We start from the raw sequence: 1,921 nt of genomic DNA, 5'->3' as shown, positions 1-1,921 counted from the left end.
AAAATTGGACTGCAAACTTTGTTGGAATTGGATATGGAGGTGTGCTCAACTGCTCATACTCATAGTAGGTGCAAACTAAATTTAAATTAAAGTTTCATAATAAGTGCATTTCGTATTCAAGTACATGTGACAAAAGACATTGAATGATTATATCTAGTTTAGATTTTGATTTGAGTAAATTGAATGTTTGTGCTTATTTTGTATGAAATGATTTTGTTAGGAAGGAATGGAGCGGTCGGAGATTATTAAACGATGTGTTTCTTTTTATGAAACGATGAGATCGAAGCATGATAATTTGATGTTGAACTTTGTTCTTATATTATTTGTGTACTTTAGGAATAGAAGTAGTGGGGAAGTGTCATTAGGTGGAAGAATAAATAGTAGAATTAGATGTGATGCTTTAGAGTGTATTATTGGTGAGAGTTATATGAATTGTATTTGGGAGTTAAGAATGAACACAAATGCCTTTGCTAATTTGTGCGAGTTGCTTCAAGTCCAAGGAGGACTTTGTGAGGATGGTCAAGTAAGCTTGCCGGAACAAGTTGCAACTTTTTTAATTATCTTAGCTCATCACAAGAAAAACCGTAGTCTACAAGTTAGATTTTGTAGGTCTGGAAAAGCAGTTAGTAAGTATTTCAATAAGGTTTTAAAGGCTATTATACGTATGCAAAATTTGTTATTCGCCAAGGCCTCACCGGTTGAAGAGGATTGCATAGACCCAACATGGAGAAAGTTTAAGGTAAACCTAAATGGATTATGTATGTAATTTGTTTTAAGCCTGGAAGGATTGTCTATCAAAAGTTGTAATTTTTTGTGAATTATAAGGTTGCTTGGGAGCATTAGATGGCACTTATATAGAGGTGACAGTCCCCGAGTCTGATAAGTCAAGATATCGAACAAGGAAGGGTAAAATATGTACTAATGTCCTAGGAGTGTGTAACCGAGATATGAGCTTTGTTTATGTACTTAGTGGATGGGAGGGATCGGCATCTGATTCAAGAATACTTCGAGATGCAATCACTCGTGGTAATAGTCTCAAGATACCTTATGGTAATATCTAATTTATAAGTCATAAGTTAGATTTTGACATTAAGCTTGACTGCACAGTTGTAGAGCTTATTTTGTTTGTATGTAATATTTATAGGTAATTACTATTTAGTAGATGTGGGTTACACAAATGGTCCTGAGTTCCTAGCACCATATAGAGGCACTCGCTATCATGTTAGAGAGTGGGCTCAAGGAACACGTGCACCTTGCAACTACCAGGAGTATTTTAATAGAAAGCATTCTTCTGCTAGGAATGTCATAGAGCGCTGCTTTGAATTACTTAAGAAGAGATGGTCAATTTTAAGAAATCCTAGCTTTTACCCTATAAAAACACAAAATTAGATCATAATTGCTTGTTGTCTATTGCAAAATTTTATTCGGAAGAACATGGATATGGATCCGGAAGAGCAAACTAGCTTCTTAGATGAATTTCTGCCCGTCGGAGAGGAAGCACCAGATGAGTTGATCGATGTGGTTGAAAATACAAATGAGTGGAGACAATGGTGTGTCAACATTGCAATTGAGATGTACGAAGAGTGGCGAACTAGTCGTACGGAATAGGAAAGATTATAGGCCCAACTTGAATCTCCTTGTTTAATTTGGCATGAAACTTGTGATGTAATAGCTAAATTTGTGTGCGAAAGACTTTCCATTGTTTTGTTGGATTTTTTGTCATTGAAATTTTTAAATGGTTATTGTAAGCCTTGTTTGTAATATTCATAATTATTAATATGATTAATTATTGCGTTGTTAGATTTCTATTATCATAGGTGATGTTTGATTTTAATGGATTGTACAACTTATTGCATGTTACATTTCTTCTTAGATGACAATGGACAAACGCATGTGGACTGATGAAGAAACTGAAGCATTT

The 1,921-nt window shown here is 34.7% G+C and overlaps 1 protein-coding gene across 1 annotated transcript; it reads left to right on the top strand.

Annotated features, from left to right (window-relative positions):
* On the top strand, nt 452-1,608 carry LOC107615388. Its single transcript, XM_016317454.1, has 4 exons — nt 452-758; nt 826-1,050; nt 1,145-1,302; nt 1,432-1,608. The coding sequence occupies exons 1-4, from the start codon at nt 452-454 to the stop codon at nt 1,606-1,608; spliced, it is 867 nt and encodes a 288-aa protein (XP_016172940.1).

This window comes from Arachis ipaensis, chromosome B01 (assembly GCF_000816755.2).
Source record: "Arachis ipaensis cultivar K30076 chromosome B01, Araip1.1, whole genome shotgun sequence".
Classification (NCBI taxonomy): Eukaryota; Viridiplantae; Streptophyta; class Magnoliopsida; order Fabales; family Fabaceae; genus Arachis; species Arachis ipaensis.
This window is presented reverse-complemented; position numbering and strand designations above follow the sequence as displayed.

What these genes read in the sequence shown, in the direction of transcription:
- LOC107615388 (XM_016317454.1), top strand. Translation starts at nt 452, where the DNA reads ATGAACACAAATGCCTTTGCTAATTTGTGCGAGTTGCTTCAAGTCCAA. An exon ending in TAGTCTCAAGATACCTTATG is followed by an intron (nt 1,051 to 1,144) that starts GTAATATCTAAT and finishes TAATATTTATAG; the next exon opens with GTAATTACTATTTAGTAGAT. An exon ending in AGCATTCTTCTGCTAGGAAT is followed by an intron (nt 1,303 to 1,431) that starts GTCATAGAGCGC and finishes TTTATTCGGAAG; the next exon opens with AACATGGATATGGATCCGGA.